The sequence below is a fragment of the Elephantulus edwardii genome, unplaced genomic scaffold (assembly GCF_000299155.1).
Source record: "Elephantulus edwardii isolate Elephantulus edwardi_28Jun2011 unplaced genomic scaffold, EleEdw1.0 scaffold00084, whole genome shotgun sequence".
In the NCBI taxonomy this organism is placed as follows: Eukaryota; Metazoa; Chordata; class Mammalia; order Macroscelidea; family Macroscelididae; genus Elephantulus; species Elephantulus edwardii.
This window is the reverse complement of record NW_006399834.1, coordinates 12,478,221-12,502,150: the sequence shown is the minus strand read 5'-3', so window position 1 is coordinate 12,502,150 and position 23,930 is coordinate 12,478,221. Positions and strand designations below refer to the sequence as shown.

The 23,930-nt window shown below is 37.3% G+C and overlaps 1 protein-coding gene across 1 annotated transcript in view; it reads right to left on the bottom strand.

Moving 5' to 3' along the window:
* AKAP6 (A kinase (PRKA) anchor protein 6) overlaps positions 1 to 23,930 on the bottom strand; it is a 524,496-nt gene that overhangs the window by 193,874 nt on the left and 306,692 nt on the right. Inside the window, exon 7 of the mRNA XM_006889980.1 lies at positions 7,524 to 7,672. Within this exon, the coding sequence (XP_006890042.1) occupies positions 7,524 to 7,672 (149 nt within the window). The remainder of the gene's footprint in view (positions 1 to 7,523; positions 7,673 to 23,930) is intronic.

Here is a 23,930-nt window from a genome sequence, read left to right as displayed (position 1 = left end):
GGTGCAACAATGAATGAATGGAATCCCAAAATCTCTGTAGATGTTCATTGAAATGAAAAATAAACAACCTAAATTAAAAAGAAAAAAAAAAAAGATTGTACCTTGGCCCTTGCGGCCTTGTGTTCATTTTCTTAAGGTTCAACTTCAGCAGAAATCTTACATGTTCTTTCCACAATATGATGCCATTCTTCTTCACTTTGACATTTCTGGCATAATAGACCATATTATTCAGATTCAAAATGACCAATAAATGTCTATTTCAGGCTCAGTAATGCCTAGATCAATCTTTATCCATTCTGTTTAATTTTTGAAGATTTATAATTTTCCTAGATTCATACTCTGTACATTTCCTTTTCTGATTATTAATGGATGTGTGCAGCTGTTTCCTCTCATTTTAAGTCATGCTATATTAGCATATGAAGGTCTCAAAAGCTTTACTCCATTTATATCTTAAAGAACATCTTTAACTTTGAGGAAATAGCTATTCCTCCATTGTATTTTAAATATCTTCTAACTTGAGAGCCTCCTCTTTCAAACACTACACTGGACAACTTTTGTCAGATATTCATTACATTTCAATGGCAATTTTTTTTTTCCAAAGTGGATCACCAGGTCCTTCCTAGGACTATCTTAGTTTGGAAATTTCACTGAAACCTGTTCAGCATGGGAGATTCTGTGGATCTTTTTAATAATGATGGCAGAGCTTCAGCAACATAGCAATACTCAAGTCACCACAGTGTGGTCAAATTTCTTCCTCCTTTTTCCCCTTTAGATCTAAATCCTGTGTTGTGAATATTACACGCTCAGAAGATTCTCACCACTTGGCCAATTGCCTGCATCTTGATAGATGGTGAAGAGATTGAAACTGTTAACAGCTTTAGTTTGCTTGGCTCCACAATCAACATTTGGTACCAGCAGCCAGGACATTAAAAGACGAGTTGTATTGGGAAAATGTGCTGTTAGAGACCTCTCCAAAGTACTGAAGAGCAATAATGTCAGTATAAAGACTAAGATGTGCCTGATCCAGGCCATACATAGTCTTTGCAGTCACTTGTTATGCACCAGAAATCTGGACAATGACTAGGGATGGCAGAAGGAGAACTGATGCCTTTGAGCTGTGGTGCTGGAGAAGAGTATTGAATATACCATGGACTGCTAAGAAAACAGATTCACCCTAGAGAGGGTGAGACCAGGCTGCTCCTTGGAGGCAAGGATTCTGAAGCTTTGTCTGACATACTTTGGACATGCTGGAAAGAGGAACCAGTCCTTGGAGAGGGACATCATGCTTGGGAGGCCCTCAATGAGATGGATTGACTCAGTGACTGGGGTAATGGGGGTAGATGTATCAGAGACAATAAGATTGGCACAGGATAGAGCAGGGCTTAGGGCTGTTGTACATAAAGTCACTATGAGTTGTAGGTGACTTAATGGCACATAACAACAACAATATCTATCATACAGCATGTGAAAATACACAACACAGGATTTAGAGAAAAAGGATAAAAGGCTATCAAGAGTCTGCAGGAAATCCTCAGAGAGGACAAAGCTTGACTTCTGATTCTCCATTCTGACCAATACCTTGAATTGAAATCTGATTAATCTTAATTATTAATCTCTTTCCTGGGCAAGTGAGTCTATACAGCTTTTTGCTTATAATTTCCTTTATATATAAATGGAACAAAAAACCACTTTAAATCAACAGTGAGTCTTTATAGTAAGTAAAATGCTACTTAGTGAACTTCAGGCAAAGTTGTCATAATTACACTTTACAGATATTTTTTACAAATTGAAGGTTTGTGGTAATCCTGGCTTGAGCAAAGCTATCAGTGACATTTTTTTCCAATAATATGTGTTAATTCCACATCTCTGTTTCACATTTTGGTAACTCTTACAATATTTCAATCTATTTCACGATATTATTAGTAAGCATAATATACTACAGTAGAGTGTAACCATAGCTTTTATATGTACTGAGGAACAAAAAATAAAAAAAATCTGTATGACTAGCTTTATTGTGATATTCATTTTATTGCAGTTATCTGAACTAAACCTGAGATGAAGTTTGCAAATAAAACATTTAAATTTATTAAAAACATGAGAAATATTAAAGAAAGAATGAAAATTAGGAACAGAAAACCAAGAGGAACATGGTATGGAAAAAGAAGTGGTTATACTTCACAAGAAGTCCTGAGTGCTACAAAGGGTTAATATGCTCAGTTGACAACTGGAAGTTTGGAAGTTAGTCTTCAAGTATCTGGACAAAAGGCCTGATGGATGATAGATTCCTGAAAAATCAGTCATTGAAAACTCTATGGAGCACACACTGTTGAACTCTGACACAAACACAGAATTGTAATTTCCTTGACTTAGGTACACTTTCCAAAATATAAAATATATAGTAAGTATTCTTTAGAAACACTGTTCAGTGCATCATGCATGAACATAGTAGGCCCTCACTCGATACTTACTGAATTACAGAAAGGAAGCCATTCCTAACTGCACTCAGTTACATTGGCATGGATCAGAAAGCATTGACTTCTGCTCCTGTTGGGAACTATCAGTGACACGCATGTTGTGGGACACTCCAGGAGCCACAATTTTTCTACATGAAACAAATGCTTTCATTGAATAATATATACTGTTATCAAATTTCTGTTGTTATTGTTGTTGTTGTTGATTGTCTTTGAGTCAAGCACGACTCGTAGCGACCCTGTGAACAAAAGACCCGAAGCCCCTCTACAACTATCAACGTTTATCAGCATCAATAGAGTTTCCAGAGGCATATTATTTAGGAAGTGGATGTCACTCCTGCTTCCAAACCTGTCATAGTATGTTACTGTTGTTATGTGCCATAAAGAACTGTAAAGTCCTTATAGGCTTACTTATATTTAAGGAAATCCTCCTATCAAACATTTTCATGACTGTTAAGGACACACCTCTGTTGTTAGTGCTGTTGAGTTGGTTTGTATTCATAGAAACTCTTTGTACAACTGAACAAAACACTGTTTAGTTCTGAATCATCTTTACAATCACTTCTTCCCTTTAGTCCACTGTTGTGATTCCTGTGTCAAACCATCTCCTCGAGGGTCTTCTTTTTCTGCTGCCTTGCTACTCTCTTTAGGAACTGGCCTCTCCTAGTAACATGCTCAAAATATGTGAAATAAAGTCTTGCCATCCTTGCTTCTAAGGAGCTTTCATGTCGCACTTCTTCCAAGACAGTTTTGTTTGTTCTTTTGGCTTTCTCTCATTGACATTAAATTGGAACCAATTTATAGCTTATGTGTAATTGCCATCTAAGTCACAAGGGAAAAGATTGTCCATTCTCAGTGGAGCCTCTGGTGGACATGAACTGCCTGAGAGGTATGGTTTTTGGATTAGCAGTGCAACTCTCTATAGGTTTTGCCACTAGAGCTTGATTATTTGGAAGTCCACAGTATATTCACTATTCTTCACCATCTTTATGCTGTTAAATCACCTTTATAAATATCTTTTCATTAAGCCAAAGACGTTATAAATTAATTTCTAAACATTATCTTGCTGTGTGAAATTCTCAGAAATTGATAATCACCATGCTATACATAACTGCTAAGTTTTCCATGGAGTAGTCTTACACAGTTTTCATCTGTGAACTCCTTTACACATATAATCTTCTTAGCATTCAGGTAGGCATAAGAAGGAGATAAAAATATATGAATTGTATTTTTCTCTTTAGAATACTGGATATCTGCATATAGAATGAAGATCCTAAGAAACCCACACTATTCCCACAATTGCTTATCAGAAGCAATACTCATTCTATGTAATAAAAGGAACAATTATTGAAGTTTATTCATCATTGGAGCAGATAATTTTACAATGCTGTGGTCTTAAGATTTCAGAATTAAGGGTATATCTGTGGGAGCAGAGAGTCTTGGGGGCAGTACACCCCAGATAACCTCACCCACATGCATTTCTTAAACACTGCTTTTCTGTATGTAAAGAGAAAACCGAAAGAAGTATATCATTTTTGTCCTTATTTTAGTATTAAATAGCTGGCTTTTCTTGAGTACACTCTTAAATTTCTGCACAATGCACAGCCTTCAGCACCCTAAGGAGCATAAACAAAGGATATCAGGCAAGTTCACCTACTCCCACTTTGCAGAACAATGCATGTTGTTAACTAAGCAATTCCCAGGGCAGATTTATGATTTGTGGAGCCCAGGATAAGTACTCAGGTTGGTCTTTGGAATCTAGGGTCAGAAGCACGTGGTGCTTGCTCAGTCTCTGGGGCTTTCAAAAACATGAAAATGTGACCTAAAGTTTGTGCTTGCAAGTACACCAGAGACTATTTAGGCATTTAGAGAAATTTAAGTACATCAGGGCCTCAAAATAGCTTATTGTTCATGCTCCAAGAGTTAACCTTTTCTTTCTTACTTGCTTCTATTCCCTTTTGTAAATAAATGTCTGCTGAATTAAATAATTTTATACATATATAAGCAGGAAATGGCATCTAATTCCTAAACAACATGCCTCCAGAAGCTCCAAGAACTTTGATAAATGTCAATAGCTATAGAAAGGCTTCAGGCCTTTTGTTCATAGGCTTAATATAAGTCATGTTCAATTCAAAGGTAAGCAACAACAACAATATACACACACAGACACATATATATGTTGCTGTGAAGCTGAACACTGTGACACTTATGAGTCAAATGTGATAATGGTTACCCATGGTGGACAGTGTTTGGTGCAGCTCCCTGATTAAAATAAGCTTGGAAGCAGGAGTGACATCTACTTCCGTAAGTAGCTTGCCTCCAGAAACCCTATGAACCTGGAGAGAGGATGAAAGTCATGCAAGTGTTGAGGACTTTCATTCATAGGGTTGCTGTGAGTCTTCTAAGACCCGACGGCACTTACCAACAACAATAACATACGTGTGTGTGTGTGTGTATATGTATATATATATGTGTGTATATGTATGTATATATACACATGCATATATATTTATCACACATATATCTATATATACACACATACATAAAACATGCATGTATACATAAAAATATTGTGATAGAGCAACAAATAATATAGACAGGTCAATATTAATATTTGAAAGTTGTTTCCCATTTCCTAAAGAGAATTATGCTTCTGTATGGTTTTATAACACAACTGAATTTTTAATGTGTGCTTAATTTATTCCAAAACTTTATATGAGGATTGAAGATCCAGTCAGAACTAAAATCACTGAAACAAACAAAAGCAGACAAGGGCAGTGCAAAGCTTCCTTCCTCCTGCATTTTTAGGGATTAATTTAGCTAACGGTACACTCTGTAAGTTTACATGACCCTATAAAAGTGCAGTGAAACTTAGGAAAACAGCTTCTCCTCCTTATTGTGTTGTCACATATAAGATTTAAATATATTATTATCCCCATTTTTATTAGTACTACTGGTATCAAGTTATTTAAAAGTATTTAGTAACAGAATCTCATAATTTTTTAAACTTTTTAATAATGATCTAGTAAATATTAGGGAGCTCTGATGGCCTAATGGCAAGGAGCTGTGCTACAATGCTGAAAGTATGCAGTTCGAAGCCACCAGGTCCTCTGCAGGAGAAGGTTGGGCAACTTCCTCCAGTGTGACTAATCGCCTCTGAAAACCTGCCAGAGGGTCAGCTATGGGTTGGTTTCAATTGGACAGTACTCAACGCCAACAACAGTAAATATTAGAATGGGGAGAGAAAGAAAGAGAAAAAGAGAAAGAAAGAAGGAGAGAGAGAAAATAGATAGATACATAGGTAGGTAGACAGACCTCTCCATTTACATATACAGAGGGGTAATTTTTGCTCAATTTTAAACTCATTTGGAAATAAACTGAATACATTCAATAATATGGGTTGCTAGTATAATATAAATACAGTCTCAGCCTAAATGATACTGTTGATGTGTCACTGAAGGTGCTAGGTCATTTTACATGTTGTTGTGCTGTTATGTGCCGTCGAGTGGCTTGCGACTCATAGCGACCCTATGTACAACAGCCCTAAACTGCGCTCTGTCCTGTGCCAATCGCACTGTCTCTGACACTCCCATCCCAATTGTCCCAGTCACTGAATCAATCCACCTCATAGAGGGCCTTCCTCTCCTGCACTGTCCCTCCACCCTCCCAAGCATGATGTCCCTCTCCAAGGACGTGTCTCTCCTCACAACATGTCCAAAAGTATGTTAGGCGGAGCCTCAGAATCCTTGCCTCCAAGGAGCCACCCAGTTTAACCCTTTCCAGGACAAATCTGTTTGTTTTCCTAGCAGTCCATGGTATTCTCAATACTCTTCTCCAGCACCACAGCTCAAAGGCATCAATTCTCCTTCTATCCTCTTTTGTCATTGTCCAACTCTCTGATGCATAACAAGTGATTGTGAAGACCATGGCCTGTATCAAACGCACCTTAGTCTCCAGAGAGACACCATTGCTCTTCAGTACTTTGGAGAGGTCCCTAACAGCAGACTTTCCCATGGCAATGCGCCTTTTAATTTCCTGGCTACTGGTGCCAAGACTGTTGACTATGGAGCCAAGCAAACTAAAGCTGTGTACAATCTCAATCTCTTCACCATCCATCCTGATGCTGCCAATTGGTCGAGTAGTGGGAATCTTTGTCTTCTTGACATTGAGCCTCAATCTATATTGGAGGCTGCAGTCCTTGACACTCTGCAGCAGGCGCTTCAGGTCCTCTTCAGTTTCAGCAAGCAGGGTTGTGTCATCCGCATAACGCAGGTTGTTGGTAAATCGTCCACCAATCTTGACCCCACATTTCTCCTCATAGAGCCCAGCCTCCCAGATAATCTGTTCTGCGTGTAGGTTGAAAAGGTATGGAGATAGGATGCATCCCTGGCGTACGCCCTTCCCAATTTTGAACCATGCAGTGTTCCCTTGCTCTGTTCTGACGACTGCCTCCTGGTCCAAGTATAATTTTCGCATTAGAACGATCAAGTGTTCTGGGATTCCCATTCTTCTCAGAGTCAGCCATAGTTTGTTATGATCTACACAGTCAAATGCCTTTGCATAATCAATGAAACACAGATAGACATTCCTCTGGTATTCCCTGCTTTCAGCCAAGTAATTTTACATAGCATAGATAATTCAAGCATGCATCTATTATTCCAATTGATTTTATGTAAAACTAAGTAGCTAGCCTATAATCTGAACAATTATTAAATATCTGAGTTATATAAGAGTATATTGTTCGGTAATGTGTACAATTAGGTATTTGTTTAAAACTTATTTTAAGAGAACATTTAAATAAATTATAAAGCTGCCTTTTAAAAACTAATGAGATTAAAGTTCAAAATTTCTAGATTAGATGAAAATGGGTAAAAACACCCCAGTCTTCAATTCTGGTACAAATGAAAAAAAAAAAAAAACCCAACAAACCTAAATGTTTGCTCTATGGACGACTGGCTAGGGACAAAAATGCTACCTAACATTTACTGGCAGAAAATCATGTAAAAATTAAAGATTAGTGAGAATAAAACAACAAAAAGAATAGTTTCCTACCCATTGCTTCCCACAGAATGAACTTTTGACATATCAGCAAACTCTTCTTTTCTCTTGCTGCTGCTGGTGTATTGCTCGCTGTATAGCTTGAGGGACATCTGCTCAACAGCATCTCTTTGTGCTTCCAGGTAGCAGAGCTGAACCTCAGCCTGGAGAGAGATACAAAGAGGAAACGTGGCTTTAATCCAGAAGGAATTCATTTCCACTTGAGGTGTAGGAACTCAAGGAATGCAAATTGGTTACATCATTATCCTGCTCATTTTGGGGTTGGATTTAATGAGATTAGCTGGGAATATTACAGAATTATATTTTATATATGAACCTTATAAGCCCCTCCTTAAAATATGACCCAAATAAATGAACTCTCAGCAGACTCAGTATCACAAAACATTCCTGAGATAACATAGTATGATGAGACATAAAAAAAATCTGTGAAATTCTTTAATAATATTACTCCTCATATTGTCACATAAATATTATTTCTATTTTTAAATGATACATTTGGGCACATACTCTACATATTCTAAATTTTTTTCTATTATCTTCTCTGAGCAGAACTTTTTTTAAAGACAAAAGTCTCAACAGTAACTCTAGCAGCTCTTCAATAGTGACAACAGACTTCATTTTTTTGTGTGTGTGTTGTTAATTGTATCAATGCTATAATTTTAAAATAGAAGAAACAGTGACTTTGCTTACACATAGGTTCGAATTGTTAAATCTTTCATTGTTACTCGAGGCTCACTACAGTAAAGGAGAGGTAATAAGTTCACAGTGCTGTTTTAGATCAAACCAAGGCCCGAAGAATGCTGAATAATATTTGGCATGGGAACATACTGAATCGATGCTTTATTTATTGCAGTTGGTGTGATCCCGGTGGCTTAGGGTTCTCTAGAACACCAGATGAAACCAGGAGTGAAATCTCTTCATGGTGGAGGGGGCCATGCTGAGTTCATATGCACCCTAAGCTAAAGGAACTATTATTTTTTTCCTTTGCATACATCACTGAATTTAAACATACTGATTAAAATTGCTACTTCTCAATAGTAAACGAATACTCTCCTTAGAGAAACCATTCTGGGTCAGTTGTTTGATAACAGCCAGAATTCTGCAACATGGAAGAAAAGTTGAATCAAACTTGACCTTTCTATTCTTAATAGCCACAGCAATGCCTGGTCTCTAGTTTTACGTCATTTACCATAGAGAAAAAGAGAGAATAATATGAAGTAGCAGTTGCTTAGAAGGACAAATTATTGTTTGTTGTTTGTTGATTGACTTTGAGTTGAGCAGGACCCGTAATGACCCTGTGAACAAAAGGCCTGAAGCTTTCCTATAACTATCAACGTTTATAAAAGTTCATAGTTTCCAGAGGTATGTTGTTTAGGAAGTGGATGACACTCCTGCTTCCAAAAAAGGGCAAATTAGAACTATGTAAAAGGAAATGAGTGTTTTATAAAAAAGTAGAGTCATAAATCATTTTTGAGCTCTTAAACTAATTCTGTCTATAATTAAGTTAGCTATGAAATACTGTTGTTATGTGCCATCGAGACATAACCAAACTCATAGCTGACCCTCTAATAGCTTACCAAAGGCTGTAAATTGCATGGGAGGGGATTGCCCATCTTTTTCCCACAGAGAAGTTGGTGAATTAGAATATTGTGGGTTTGAGTTGGCAGTCCAACTCCTCAGCACTAGGCTGCCAGAGCCCCTTATTCATGACCTTTTTAGGGAGAACTTAAGAAAGAAAAAAATTCTTATATTCTTATATTTCAATATTTAGATAGCATTTCAAGACTAAAATCTATATAATAGCTTATGTGAGCTTTTTTCTTTACACTGGTTAGTTAAAACAAGAACAAATTCAATTTGATTAAGGATTATATCCAAATACTATAAAGAAAGAATAATGCCACTTGGAGAATAATCAGTTTGTTGTAAGGAGGTTAACTCTAGTGTTATTTAGCCACTTTGTGAAGAAACTAGATAAAGAGGTTTCAGTAAGTCAATGGCACATGTAGAACACTTGAAAGCAATAAGATATAAAAAGAATAATTTTTAAAGTAAATTTGAATACTGAGTCAATGATTAGGAAAAAAAATTTTAAGATATATCTTTTAAAAAATCATGTAACATTTTTATGTGATAAATATGAAAAAACTGATAATCTATGGAGAGTTGATCTTTAACAAAGACAAAAAAAAACCCACCCAAAGAGGAAAAAATATAGCCTATTTAACAAAGGGCACTACTACAATTGGTTCTTTATTTGCAGATTCTTTAAATAGGATCCATATCTCACACCATATACAAAAACTAATTCAAGATGAATCAAGAACCTACGTGTAAATTGTAAAATTATAAAGATCATCAAAGAAAAAGGGAGCAAATTAGGGACCTTAAATTGTGGCATAAACAGACCATGAAACATAATCAAGTAGAAGATAAACTGGATGATTAGAACTTTCTGAAAATTAAGTAGTTACATATATCTAAAGACATTTCCAGAAAGACTAAAAAGAGAGCCAACAGACTGGGAATAAAATTGCCAATGACATATCTCACTAGGGACTAATCTCCAAAACATTAAAATCTTCAAAATATCAACAAGAAAAAGTAAAACAACTTAATTTTTAAAATGAGTGAGGGCATAAAAAGAGACTTCACAAAAGAAGACATTCCAATACCACCACCACCACCCCAAAAACAATACATGAAGAACTGTTCACAATCATTAGCTAGTAGAGAGATGTAAATCATATCACACCAGCAAAATGCAAATGTTTAATAAGACAGCAAACAACAAATAGGGCAAGGGTGTGGAGAAATTGGAACTCTTGTATACTGTTAGTGAAAATGAAAAATGGTACAACTACTATGGCAAGCAGTCTGTTTTTTCCTTAAAAGGTTGAAAACAGAAATACCAGTTAATTTGGTAACCCCGCTACTTATGTATACATCCCCCCAAAATAAGAGCTATGACATGAAGGCACACAGCTATGTTTACAGCAATATTATTTACAATAACAAAAAATGAAAACAAACCTAGTGTCTATCAGTGGATGAATTGATAAAAAAACTATGGTTCTTAAATACTTTGAAATATTAAAGAATAAGAAGGAATTTGCAAAATCGTGTATTCATTTATTAATCTAGAGGATATTGTGATGAGTGAAATAAGTCAATCATAAAAGGATTTTCAATTCTTTTTTGATCATTCGAATATTAGATGATTTCACTATTTTAAAAAGCTAAAGAAAATTTTACATATAGAAAGAAAAATTTTTGGATGGTTATCAGAGATGAGAAGGGAGAGATTGTTGTTGTTACAAGAACATTTAGTAAATAAATAATAGACACACATTAGGATGAAGGAAGGAAGAGGTATAATAAGGAGTTTTTTAGTACAGTTAAAAAGCCCTCTGAAAGCTAAATAATCAAAGAATGTAATGTAAAAACAGTAATCTCAAGTGTTATTAGTCCTACACTTGCAACAGTGTCAACTGGGCATAATGAGACGTCTTCATCACAAATCATTCCATTTGAATATTTAATCATTTATCTGTGCTATTGGTACCAATGGATAGGTTTGTTTCTGAGGTATTCTCTTAACTTTGAACTATTCTAAAGAAACAGAATGTGCTGGACCATTTTCTGGGAAATAATCTCACAAATGTGTGCCACTTGGACACAAAAAAAGCATCATAAAAAGGAGGTCAACTCATCACCACTATAGAAAAAGAAGCTGGTCTCCTCCCTTTGAGTCATTGGTCATTTCTATGTGCAAAGGAAAAGATCTTCATGTGGAAGAGATATATAGAAAGGAGTTCAAGAATGATGCTTAGAGCAATTCAAAGGATAATTAGTCATCTTGTGAAAATGATTGAAGTGCTGTAATCTAGGACTTTTATTGCACAATATCTCACAGGCATTTGGCATAGGAAACTGCTCTGTGTTAACGAGAAGACAAATTAGATGGCTCAGGTCTTTCCTATCCATCTGTATTTCTATCTCTGCTTTCAGTGATTAATTTCCAAACTTGATGATAAATATAGAACTAAAGTAGTTCCTTCTGCTAAGGTTGAATGATTCTGCCATTCTAAATCTCTGTGCTGATTGTCTTAACTTTTTCTCATATTATATTCTATTATAAAGATAAATTTTAAGGAGAAAGATTTTAAGAAAATAAAAACCCCAAACCGTGAATACTGCCCATACGTGGAATCTGATTCATATCAAACCTGTATTAGGTTTCCTCGGCTATATATCTTTATAGAAGGTGACTGCCTCTCTTTCTCATGTATGCTGGTGGATATAAACTGTCAACTTTTGGATAAGCAAGCCCAGAGCATTACACACTATACCATTAGGGATCCTGTGAAGGAACTATAACTCTTTAAGAACAGTAACACTGAGTATTTGTGTAAAGAATTTTATCAGCATCTATGATAGAAAAATATTGTGCTCAACTACTAACCTAAAGGTTGGTTGAGTAGAGCTCACTTTAGTGACACCATGAGAGAAAGCATTGATGATCTACATCTGTGAAGATTATAGTCAAGAAACTCTACTCTGCAGCAAACGGTATCACTATGATTCAGAATTGATTTGCAGGAATGGATTTGATTTGTTGTTTTATTGTAGTATGGATACTTTAAAAAAAATTAACTGTACATTCAACTGGAAATATATGATCCTGATCAAATAAATTCATTGTCTTAGGGTGAGAGGTGGGCAGGGAAATACTTGAACCTATCTGGAGTGTGGGTAGTATTCTTTCAGGTAAAGACGTGAGTAGAGTAACCTGCATGCCCAGAAGTCCAGACTCGTGGAAGGGCTTATAGCATGCTCAAAAAATGATGGCTGGAGTGTTGGGGCATTTTGACAAAGAGGTGAAATTGAAGGAGATGATCTGTGAAAAATTACAAGGAAGCTGGCTGCTCTTCTGAGGAAAATGGAGGGCCAACAAAAGTCATGAGTATCTGTGATGACCTTAATCTTCTTTATTTCTCCCATTTTCTGTCAAGGCAAGATAGTCATCTGATGGATTGGTTCAAATATCATTGCACAGTTCCTGCTTTCTGGTGCATATTTAGAACACTATGCTGAGTAGTGAATAAACATTTTCAATCTGGCTGGAAGCCCTCTATCTCAGAGGAATGTCTAAAAGACTCTTAGACAATTTAAATGGGATCAAGTACAGGTCTCTATAGACCAGGCAACTGTCCTACAAATATGCTGACATAGATTATGCACATCCAGGGCTGCATCTGTCATTTGAAACATGTCAGTTGGTATCCCATTGATTCCTGGGGTCTTATTCTTTGTCATTGCCTTGAGTGCAGCTTGAACTTCGTACTTCATTACCTTGTGGTCCTATGGTGCTTCCTGAACTATTTCAGTGTCAGCCAATTCTTTTGGAATAATGACTCTGTATTCCCTCCATATGTTTTTTTTTTCCTACTGAAGAGAGAGTTGGTCAAGTACACCATCAGCTGAGATTTGCAGTCCTCCTGGAGCATGAACTCCACCGGCTGCTGCAGCACAGCGTAGGCATCCTGTTCAGCAGGATCTCAGCCTTCTCAGGAATTTTTCTCCGGATTCATCAACATCTCAGTCTTTTTATGAGAATTCTCAGGTTGCCATAGTCCTCAATGCTTAACTAGCTCTATTTGTTCATAATTTCTAACACAAACAGCTCCATTTATAGCTCAGTTCCCCAATAACTCTATGGTACTTGGTTCAGATTTGCTTGAAGGTCTCCCAGAGACAAAGACCCATCCAGGGAATGGCTCACATGACTATAGGTATGCCAGATGGTTTTGGAGTGATGGACCTGTAGAATGTCACTTGTGGAACAGTTAGATGGTGACTGTGGGTGTTGGAGACTGTGGTGGTTTTAGAGACTGGTGAGTAGCTGGAAGCTATGTCCCAGGCAAGTGAGTTTTTCCAAAGAAAAAAAAAAGTGCCTCACACTAAAGTCCCATAAGTTTATACATACCTCACATGCAAGCAAAGTACTGCTGAAGATCATTCAAACATGGCTAAAGCACCACCTAAATAGGGAAATGTCAGAAGTTTAAGCAGGATTTAGAAGAGGTCATGGCACCAGGGATATCACTGCTGATGGTGAGAAGGATCTTGGCTGAAAGTAATGAATACCAGTAGAATGCCTGTGATTTATAGACTATGCAAAGGCATTTGACAGTGAGGATCTTAACAAGGAGAATGGGAGTCCTAGAGCACTTAATTGTGCTCGTGCAGAACCTATATGTGGACCAAGAGGCTGTTGTATGAACAAAGCAATGGGAGACTGCATGATTTAAAATTGAGGAGAGAGTGTGTTACGGTTGTATGCCCTCTCCATACCTATTCAGTCTGTATACTGAGCAAATTATGTGAGAAGCTGGACTCTATGAAGAATGTGGCTTCAGAATCAGAGAAAGTCTCATCAATAACTTACATTATACAGAGAATATAACTTTGCTTACTGAAAGTAAGGAAGACTTGAAGTGCTTGCTGCAAAAGATTAAAGACTACAGCCTTCACTATAGATTGCATCTCAACATTAAGAAACAAAAATTCTCACCACTGGACCAACAGGCAACATAGTGATAGATGGGAAAAGACTGAAACTGTGTACAACTTCATCTTACTTGGATCCACAACCAAATGCCCTTGGTATCAGTAGTCCAGGAGACCTATTACACTGATTCTGGCCATAGTTTTTTCAATCACTTGCTATGAATCAGAGAGCTGGGCAATGAATAAGAATGACAGAAGATGCAGAATTGATTACTCTGAGCTGTAGTGTTGAAGAAGAAAACTGAATATCCCATGGACTTCCAACAGAACAAAAAGACGTCTTGGAAAGGTCAAAGTGTTCCTTGGAGGCAAAGGTGAGAAAGCTTCATCTCACATACTTTGAGCATGTTGCTAGGAGAGACTATTCCTTGAGAGGAACATCATGCTTGGAAAGGTAGAGAGTTGGTGAAGGAGGGGAAGATTTTCAACCAGTTGCAGTGACTGCAGCAATGGGCTTAAGTATGTCAGAGATTGAGAGAATGGCACAGGATAGGACAAGATGCATATATGTTGTTCATAATATCGCTATGATTCATACTTGATTCAACAACACCTCCTATCAGGAGGCTTTAGCAACTAGTTCCTCTTGCAAACTTTTAACATAATAAAGTTAATAATGCTGCCTTCTTGTCTGAGGTTTAATACACTTGATTTGCTGCTTTCATTAAGCATGTAGCTTGTTCCCTCCCTTATTTGTATGCAACTAAAGCTTCTATCAGTAGAAATATTCCATTCAAATTTACACTACAAATTAATAATTTAATCAGGACACAAGACATAGTGTTCTACAGTATTTTATTTAAATTTGACTTGGTATGTGGTTAATCTAATTCAACGATTTGCAGCCTGAATAATTATTCAACTATCTATGTCCTTCTGATTTTGTGTGCCTAACATATACCAAAATACTTAGCTCATGATAGGTTTGGGGGAGAAATTTAATTTTCATGTTCTTTAAGTATTAAATCACTTACCAATTTTATATTCATATATAGATATAAGCTTTATCCTTGTTCTTAAAATCACTTAGTTAAGGAATTCAATGATTTAATTATTGTTTCATGCCTAGCATCCTTCACTGAACTATTCTGAAAATGTTTATTTTACTCTTTCTTGATTGATGCCATTTTATATCTCCCATGCTTGCTTATACTGGATTTCATAGGTTCCCATCACACCTACCTGTCTGCTTACATCTAGATCCAGTCCCTCTGCATCCTCTCCTATCTATGGATGAAGTATCCACATATCTAACCATGGCAGACCCCCTTTACTTGTATACCAAATGCTCCCTCATATTGAAGTTGAGATAACATCTAGTAAATATTCATTTTGCACTACATAATTAGCGGCTGGGTTTAAAAGAGGTCGTGGTACTCAGGATGTTGTTGTTGTGGTTATGTGCCATTGAGTCGTTTGCGACTCATAGCGACCCTATGTACAAGAGCTCTAAATGCTGTTCTATCCTGTGCCAACCTAGCCATATCAAACACACTTACTCCCACCGCTCCAGTCACAGAATCGATCCATCTCATCAAAGGTCTTCCTCTCCTATGCCGCCCCTCCACTCTGCCAAACACGATGTCCCTCTCCAAGGACCAGTCCCTCCTTGCAACATGCCCAAAGTATGTCAGACGAAGCTTCAGAATCCTTGACTCCAAGGAGCTTTCCGGCTTTACCTTCTCCAGGACAAACCTGTTTGTTCTCCTAGCAGTCCATGGTATATTCAACACTCTTCTCCAGTACCACAGCTCAAAGGCATCAATTCTCTTTCTATCAACCCTATTCACTGTCCAACTTTCTGATGCATAGCACATAATTGCGTACTAGGGATATTATAGTTAATGTTAGAGATGGATCTTGGCTGAAAGCAGGGAGTACCAGGGGAATTTCTATATATGTTTCATTGACTATGCAAAGGCATTTGACTGTGTGGATCATGACAAACTGTGACTGACTCTGAAAAAAATGGGAATTCCAGAACATTTGATTGTGCTTATGTAAAACCTGTACCTGGACCAGGAGGCAGTCATCAGAACAGAGCAAGGAAACGGCATGGTTTAAAATTGGAAACAGTGTATGTCAGGGAAGTTCCCTATATCTCCATAGCTTTTCAATCTATATGCAGAAAGGATCATCTGGGAGGCTGGGCTCTATGAGGCGAAATGTGGTATTAGGATTGAAGGAAGACTCATCAACAACCTGCATTATGCAGATGACACAACTTTGCTTGCTGAAACAGAATTGACCTGATCCACTTGCTTCAGAGGGTCAAGAACTGCAGCCTTCAATATGAATTGAAGCTCAACATCAAGAAAACAAAAAATTCTCACCACTGGCCCAATTAGCAGCATCATAATGGATGGTGAAGAGCTTGAGATTGTTAACAGCTTTAGTTTGCTTGGTTCCACAGTCAACACTCTTGGTACCAGCAGCCAGGAAATCAAAAGACAAATTGCACTGTGAAAGTCAGCTGCCAGGGACCTCTCCAGAGTACTGAAGAGCAATGACATCAGTCTGGAGACAAAGGTGTGTCTGATCCAGGCCACAGTCTTCGCAATTATGTGCTTTGCATCAGAAAGCTGAACAATGACTATGGATGATAGAAGGAGAATTGATACCTTTGAGCTGTGGTATTAGAGAAGAGTATTGAATATACCACAGACTGCTAAGAGAACAAACAGGTTTGCCCTGGAGAGGGTGAAACCAGGGTGTTTCTTGGAGGTAATGATTCTGAAGCTTTGTCTGACATACTTTGGCCATGTTGCAAGGAGAGGCCAGTCCTTGAGGAGGGACATTATGCTAGGGAGGGTGGAAGGACAGTTCAGGAGGGGAAGACACTCTCGATGAGATGGATTGGCTCAGTGACTGGAGTAATGGAGGTAGGTGTGTCAGAGATAATAAGGTTGGCTCAGTATAGAGCAGGCTTCAGATGTTGTACATTGGATAGCTATGAAGCACAGGAAACTTGACAACACATAACAACAACAACAATTATATCATCAAGGATTTTCCTCTCAATTCTAGCTTAGTGGGCTACATGTTAGGCTGCTAACTTAATGATCAGCAATTGGAGTTTACCAGTAGCTTAACAGTAACAGACTATCTTTATTTCTCCCATAAGATATATAGTCTTGGAAACTGATGCATCAAATTCTATTTTATAACAGTAGTGGTTATCATTACATTATAACTGATAGTCTAATTATGCCATAAATTGCTGTTGCTGTTAGGTGCCATTGAGTTGAGTATGACCCATAGTGAGCCTATGAACAACAGATCTGAATCGTGTCCAATCTTGTGCCATCCTTACAATCTATGATGTCCTCAAGCTAACTGTTGCTGTTACTGCGTCGATCCATTTGGTTAGGGGTCTTACGCTCTTTCACTGATTCTCCACCTTTCCAAGAATGATGCGTCTCTCCAAGGAATAGCCACTTCTCATAGCTACATGCCTGAAGGATGTGAAAGGAAGCTTTCTTACCTTTGCCTCCAAGGAATACTCCAGCTGCACTTTCTCCAAGACATATCTTTTTTGTTCTTTTAGCAGTCCATGGATATTTAGTACTCTCTTCAACGTCTTAGTTCAAAAGCCTTAATTGTGTTTCTGTCATCTTTATTCATTATCTAGCTCTCAGATGCACAGTGACTGAAAAGAACTGTCTAAAAGGAATATACGATTATTATGCTTTATATGTATGATGACAATCCAGAACAAATTATGCACTGGAGGGAGCACTGGGAAGGGTGGGAGGAAAATGTATGATGGGCGGCGAGAAATAATACAACGCAGAAAAGGGAAAAGACTATGGCCTGAATCAGCCACACTTTAGTTCTAAAACTGGTATCATAGTTCTTAAACTAATATCATTGTTTCTCAATAATTTGGAGAGGTCCCTGACCACAGACTTTTCCAGTGCAATATATTACCTAACTGCTGGTGCCCAGGGTGTTGATTGTAGACCCAAGTAAGATGAAGTCTTGGAAAATTTCTTTTTCCCCATATATTGTCCAGTGATGAGAATTTTGTTTTCTTGATGTTGATTCAATCTATATTGAAGGCTGTAGTCTTTGATCTTCTGCAAAAAGCGCTTGAGCCCTCCTCACATTCAGCAAGCAAAGTTGTGTCATCTGCATAATGTATGCTACTGATGTGTCTTTCTCTAATTCTCAAGACACATTCTTCTTCATAGAATGTAGCTTCTCAAATAATTTGCTGAGTATATAGATTGAAGAGATTTAGAGAAAGGATACAACCCTGATGCACACTTTTCTGAATTTTAAACCATGTAATGAATGTGGCAAATGGGCTCTTGTGTGTCAGGAAGTGTGGGGAAGGCAGGGGAGAGAACAGAGTTCAGATCTTTTTTTCGTACAGTTGCTATGAATCGTACTTGGCTCAAAGGCAACTAACAAGTGTTCCCTTGCTTTGTTAACACACAGCCTCTTTGTCTACGTATGTTTTTGATGAGCACAATTAAATGTTCTGGGCTTCCCATTCTTCTCAATATTAGTCATAATTTGCTATGATCCATACATTCAAATGCACTTGCATAGTCAATAAAGCACAAATGGACATTCTTCTGGTATTTTTTGCTTTCAGCCAGGATCCATCTGACATAAGCAATGATATCCCTGCTGTCACAGCCTCTTCTAAATCCACTTCTTAAATGGTAAGCCTCTAAAGACCCTATGAACATACTATGCGGCATGCAGGAACAATGATTTTGTAAATTATTGCCTAGCTTGGGAGGGACTAGACAGCATTATGCTGAGTGAACTGACTCAGTCACACAATGACAAATACTGTATAAACCCATTATTGTAGAATGAGTATGAGGATCCAAGAGGGGAGGAAGGTGGAAGTAGAGGGATGAGGATGGACAGTGTGAGTGTGAGAGAGTGTGTGTGTGTGTGTGTGTGTGTGTGTGTGTGTGTGCACGCGCGCGCGTGTATTTACTTAATCATGGGGTTGAGCAATTTGATGGGGGTTGAGGGAAATTTAAAGAATCTAGTCTGAAAAACAATGGATTATAATCTTATAAATAAACTAGTATAACAAAAAAAATTTTAAAAAACCCCTGTGAATATAGAGGAACATGGATAGCTATAAGAGGCATAAAGCAGACTGGAAGTCAATCTAAATGAGGAGAAACTTCTGCAAACATCTTTTAATAGGTGAAGCACAGAATATATGAAGTGTCAAAGTTGGAAAACTAGTAGTTGGGAAAAAAAAACCAAAATGGAATGTATGAAAATTGACATTCTAGGCATTAGTGAGATGAAACGGACTGGCGTTGGTTGCTTTGAATCAGTCACATAGTAGACTATACCAGGAATGAAAAACTGAACAATGGTGTTGCGTCCATACTGAAACAATTTCAGGTTCTATCCTGAAGTACAATGTGTGAGTGATAGGATATTATCCATATGCATACAAGGAAGAAAGGTAAATACAACTATTACTAAAATATATGCACCAATAGCTAAAGTAAAAGAGGAAGAAATTGAAAATATTTATCACATTTTGCAGTCTGAATTAACCAAACATTCAGTCAAGCTGCTGATTACTGGTGACTGCAATGCAAAAGTTGGAAACAATAAAGAAGGAACGGTAGTTGGAAAGTATGGACTTGGCGACGGAAATGATGTTAGAGCAAGACTGATAAAATGATTTGTTCATCATAAATATTTTAAAAAAATCTAGTGACTTTATACATGGATCTCACCTATTGTACTGCATAGGAATCAGATTGAGTACATCTATGGAAGGAATTGTGGGAGAAGCTCAATATCAGCAGTCAAAAGCACCTCAGTGCTGATGGTGAAACAGATTAACAGGAGTGGCATCCACTTCCTAAACAACATGCCTCTGGAAACTCTATGAACTTTGATAAATGACAATAGTTATAGAAAGGCTCCAGGCCTTTTGTTCACAGGGTTTCTATGAGTTGTGCTCTGTCTCGATGGCAATCAACAACGACAAGAAGAAAAAGTTGTTCAAACTGAGCTGAAGAAAGTGACAATAAATCCACGAGAACCAAAATATGATCTACGAGAACCAAAATATGATCTTGAGTCTATTCCATATGAATTTAAAAATCATCTTAAGAATAGGTTTGAAGCTTTGAACATCAAGGGTCGAAGACCAAATGAGTTTTCAGATGACATCAAGGATTATTTCCAACTTATCTTTTTTCCTTTAGCTAAATTCCAATTAGTCTTTGGTTTATCAAATTTTACTAAAATTGTTCAGAAAGGTCATGAGTGTCTCTCTTCTCCACACCAGCAATAAATCTTCAATCTTCATTCTTATTTGATCTCTCATCTTTTAAACAGTGTTGATCATTCCTACCTTCATGAAACATTGTTCTCAATGGGCTTTCAGGACATTAAACTCTCCAAGATCTCCTTACTGACTACTCTGCTTCAGTCCCCACAATACTTTCTTCTTATCTTCACAATATTAAAATGTTGACATTTTACAGGTATCACTCCTATTGACTTCCTATTCTGGTGTCCTCACATCATAAGCATAAAAGCCTTAGTGACAACCACATTTACACCACCTGCCTAGACACTGTCCTTGCTTGGCCAACTGCCTCTTCTACATCTCCACATGGATAACTAATTTAAAAAGCGAAAAAGATAAACTCACTGTCATTGAGCTGATTCCGACTCTTTTGGGTTTCTAAGGGTCTAAATCTTAATGGGGGCAGTCTACATCTTTTTCCTACGGAATAAGTAGTAGATTCAAACTGCTGACCTTTAGATTAGCACTAGTGTTACATTACTAGGTATATCTAATGCCCATTTTTAAATGTAATTTGACCCAAAATTCCAATTATTCTTCTTCAAATCCTTTCCACTCCAATAGTTTTTGTTTGCTTGTTTTTTTCTTTTTTTCCCCTTTTATGGAAAGGCAACTGTAATCTTCTAGTTCCTCAAGAGTCAACAGTGGATTCAAATGTGACTCCTTCTTTCGCTCTGGCCCTCAATAATTCTCATCCACTCTATAAGAAAAAGCATCAAGTCTAACTTTGAAATATCCAGAAAGTTACCACTTTTTAACCTTTCTCACAGTCTGTGTAGTAGCTTCATCTTCTAACTGATCACCCTTCTTTCATTTTCATCCTTCTACAGTCTGTCCTCAAAAATAGCCAGACTAATCCTTTAAAAATGAAGAAGTTTCACTCAAAATTCCCCAGTGGTTTCCTATCCCTCGGGGAACAAAAGTCAATGTTCTCACAATGGATTACATAATCTGAAGCATCACCTCTCAGACCCCTTCTCCCATAATTTCCATTCTAGCTACAGTGAACTTGCTTCAATCATAGTCTTAACCTCAAAGATTTTGCATTGCTTGATTCCTCTGCTGGGATGACCTTTCTCATACATATACATACAGATTTTGGGAATTTAGGCTTACCTTGTCCAAGACTGACCACCTGTAGGGCTGGCTTCCCAGAAATGGAAGCTGATCTTTCATGGTTAAGACAATTATCCTGGACAGCTGCAAGACTGACTCTCAGATACTGAATTATGCTACTAGAGAGGTTGATGTTCTTTAAACATTAGCATTGGTGTTATGAATCTTGTTAGCTAGTTATTATTCAGATAAACCACAAGTCTTGACCATAAAACCTTAACTGTGGTAGGGAAAGGATGATTATATCCTAAACTATACATGACTAGGTAGCATGCTAGGAATAGAATCAAAGTTCTACTTTGTCATGTTAATCGTGTGACCCCTTATTGTCTTTATCCCCTGGCCATTCCTTTCCTAATGATGCCGATTAAACATATTATCATCTCCTGCTTGGAACTGCTTAAGAATACAGATAACGAGGCAATAGTATGCCCCCTGTGAGGTTTTCCATCACTGCTGCCAATGGGCTAGTGCAGTTGCTCTTGGTGCTTTTGCTCTGGTTTTATATGATGGATCTCTTATCCCCTTTCAATAAAAATTCATCTTGTTTTCTAGGTCTGCCTTGTCAAGGCTATTCAAAACTGCAGTCTACCTTCTCTTTATTACTTTCCATCCCAATTCATACCTATTTGCTACATGCAGTAAAAAAGTTACTTTTCTTTTTTTTTTGGTATTGTCCATCTTCCTTCAGCAAATGTGAAGTTCCAGAAGGGCAGATATGTTTACCCATGTGTTTGCTGCTGTGCCCTTATCAGCCAGCATAGTGCATGCTAAGTGACAGGTACTCTATACAAATTTGTTGTCTAAATTTTATTAAACTTGATAATTGTAAAGGTTTTGTAATTGCAAAAGCAGACAAAAAAATTAAAACAAATAGTTTTGAGGCTGTAGCTTCAAACTGAAGTTTTAAAATTCTTCACTCCATTCTCCCTCATAAAGGAGACATTTTTAACAGAAAAGGAAAATTATCAGACTATGTAACTTGTTTACTATACTTTAGGGGTAAAGGGAGAAAAAAGATCTGGCTTGATAAGGAGACATTAACAATGTCACAGTTTTCATTTGAAAGAGTCACACATTAACTCATAAATATCACAGGGATTCTTCAATATAATGAGGGAAAAACCCACTTTTTCTAGAACAATTTTGTCCTTTTAAGATATTTTCCTACTTTCACTCTTGTTCTGTGATGTCAAGTCAGAATGGACGAACTCATAGCTGACCCTCCAGCAGCTTTTCAGAGGCTATAAACTGCATGGGAGGAGAGTATCCTTCTCCCACAGAACAGCCGGTGGACTGGACCACCAGCCTTTGAATTGACAGAACAACTGTTTACCACTAAGCCACCAGAGCTTCAACTACATGTTTTCATCTTTTAATGGAGTATCTCTAAACATTTTTTTCCCTTTCCTTACACATGTATTTACTACCGCTCCCTTTTGTGTCTCTCAATAATATCCTTCCTATATAACTGGCCTGTTTACTTCCTTCTTTTAGACCTATCTCCAGGTCTTAGGATGAAAATGCCAAGTACTTCAAGGGTCTTCTGAATTTATGGATTCTCCAATAGAAAACTTCCATGCTTTTGGTTGGCCGAATTCTTCATACTCCAAGATTTATTGTCACATTTGCGGTTTATTTTCCCTAAGACTTTGGTTATTTATTTTTGCTATTGTCACTCTCTTGTCAGTAGTTTATAATTTCCTAAAGTAACTTATCTTTGGGTTTGAACTCAAAGTGCACTTCCTTTGTCTAGAAATAAACCCTCCAATGACACTCACACATGCATGTCTACATTCTGGCTACATGCATTATTACTTAAAATTAAAAGAGAGAATTCCACATTCTTCTTCCAGACTTGTACACAAGACTAAGTAGAGTGAGTGACAACTCGTTTTCTTCACTTATGAATCAGAGCATGGAGTTGTGCAATGAAAGGGAACAGTATATTTCTTTGACATAATATTGATTTAAAACTGACCCTCCATTGGGTTTCTGAGGCTGCAAATCACTTGGGAGGAGATTGTACATCTTTTTGCCCATGAACTCACTGGTGAATTCAAATCACCAGAGAGGAATGACAAAAGCATTAAGTCACCAAACTTTTTAAAATATTGACTAATGGTCCTCATTTATTCATTCAGCAAACAGATACTGAATGTTTCTTATACATATTGTATTATACAAGATATCAGTCTAAGTCAGACATGGTGCCTGTTCCCAAGACCTTCCAAGCTACAATCACAGACAAATTTCATTAAATAATACAATCTTAAAAATTCATTCAGATTAGTCCAATATTACAGTTCAGAAAAGTTGTCAAAGAAATAACCATCATGTTTGATCAAATATTCACTAGCTAAAAGAAGATACTTCTAAAACAAGGTCAATTCTATTAC